Below are 1,782 nucleotides of genomic sequence, written 5' to 3' on the forward strand. Positions count from 1 at the left end.
TTCTTTAATGTGGCTTTTCTTTTTTATAAAAGATTAATTTTGGGTGTTCAATGGATATATATGTAATTTTTTCTAAAATCTCTAGTCATACAGACATGTGCTTAGTGAGAATGCCATGCTGAAAGGAAAGATTATATGATCCAAACAAGCAGGTCAGCCACAGCCAGAGAGAGAATAAGGTAGTTAGTAGGAGTGTGGAGCTGTTGGAAAAAAAAAAAAAAAAAGATGGAGATTATAACAAAAAAAGATTCCACACATTGTGATAACAGACAACAACATTAGGACAAAATAAAATAATACACATATAATGGAAGGAGTTTTTGTCAGTATGAGATTTATCTATTTCATAGCAAGGCTGTATATGTAATTTTTGCTTAAATTTATCCACCTCATTTTGCGGAAGTAAAAGTATTTTCATCATGTTTGCATACATATGCAATTTTAAGTAGAATGTAGGCCTATAGATTAGTTATGTTATATGACAGAGTGTAAAGACAATTATCTTAACTGTGCAAACTATTATCATAGGCTAGTTCAGTCATTTATTCAAGTTAAGACAGTTTAGAAGTAGTATAATCTCCAGTAAATATTTTCCCAGAAATGATCATTCTAAAAGCTGATCTGAACCAGCTGTAAAAGAAAGCATAAATAAAGGGATTGAGCATGGAGTTTGACAATGTAAGCCAGTTAAGTGTTTCAATCACAGGAACTGGCACTGGGTCATTACTGAAAGGCAAAACACTGATACAAAGAAAGAAAGGAGTCCAAAATAAAAGAAAGACTCCCATAACGATAGCCAGAGTTTTGGTAGCCTTTCTCTCATTCTTCCTGACTGTTGCTCCAGACTTTTTGCTCTGACAGGTTGTGTTCTGGATGCTGCGTGCCTGTTTCTGTGCAGCAAGGAAAATCTTTAGGTAGATACATAGCATTATGATCACTGGGAGGTAAAATGAGAAAATAGGTCCAATAGTGTTTGCCATGACAACATCAATCAAACACCTTTCCCCACATTTATCATTGTTTAATCCAGCAATTGTGATGCTTATTGCAATTAGAGCAGAACTCCCCCAGCTAACCACAATCATGACCACAACAACACAATGATTGATTTTAGTTCTATAGGTCAGAGGCTGACACACTGCATAATATCTGTCAATAGAAATACAACACAGGTGCAGAATAGAAGTTGTGCTCAGTGTTATATCAAAACTGCCTCGAAGTTTGCAAAATAAATCCTCATAATACAGACATGAACTATATGAGAATGCCATGCTGAAAGGAAAGACTATGATCCCAACAAGCAGGTCAGCCACAGCCAGAGAGAGAATAAGGTAGTTAGTAGGAATGTGGAGCTGTTGGAAATAAGATACAGAGATTATAACAAGAAGGTTTCCACATGTTGTGATAACAGACAATAACATTAGGAAAAAATATAATAATACACATATAATGGAAGGGGTCTTTGTCAGTATGAAATTAAAGTTATCTATTTCATAGCAGGGATGTATGGCAGTCACAACGCTAGTCCTGTTGAAAGTGACTTCTGGATCCATGTTTTAGGGTTCCTACAATTCAATACAATCCATATTATTAGCAATATGCAAAAATTTGTATTAAAAAAACATACAAAAATATTTTTTTATATCATACCTGGTAAACCAGCAAGACAATGTCCATGCATCAGTCCTGATGGGTGTTCTTGGTAACCTGTACAGCTGTGCAGAACCTTTTAACTTATCAACATCTATCTCATCACCATAAGTGTTGTCCATCAGGAATGGG

The 1,782-nt window shown here is 35.1% G+C and overlaps 1 protein-coding gene across 1 annotated transcript; it reads right to left on the reverse strand.

Moving 5' to 3' along the window:
- Positions 1-551: 551 nt before the first annotated feature.
- On the reverse strand, positions 552-1,553 carry LOC114573614 (trace amine-associated receptor 1-like). Its single transcript, XM_028605889.1, has one exon. The coding sequence runs from the start codon at positions 1,551-1,553 to the stop codon at positions 552-554; it is 1,002 nt and encodes a 333-aa protein (XP_028461690.1).
- Positions 1,554-1,782: the final 229 nt, after the last annotated feature.

This window comes from Perca flavescens, chromosome 18 (genome assembly GCF_004354835.1).
Source record: "Perca flavescens isolate YP-PL-M2 chromosome 18, PFLA_1.0, whole genome shotgun sequence".
NCBI lineage: Eukaryota > Metazoa > Chordata > Actinopteri > Perciformes > Percidae > Perca > Perca flavescens.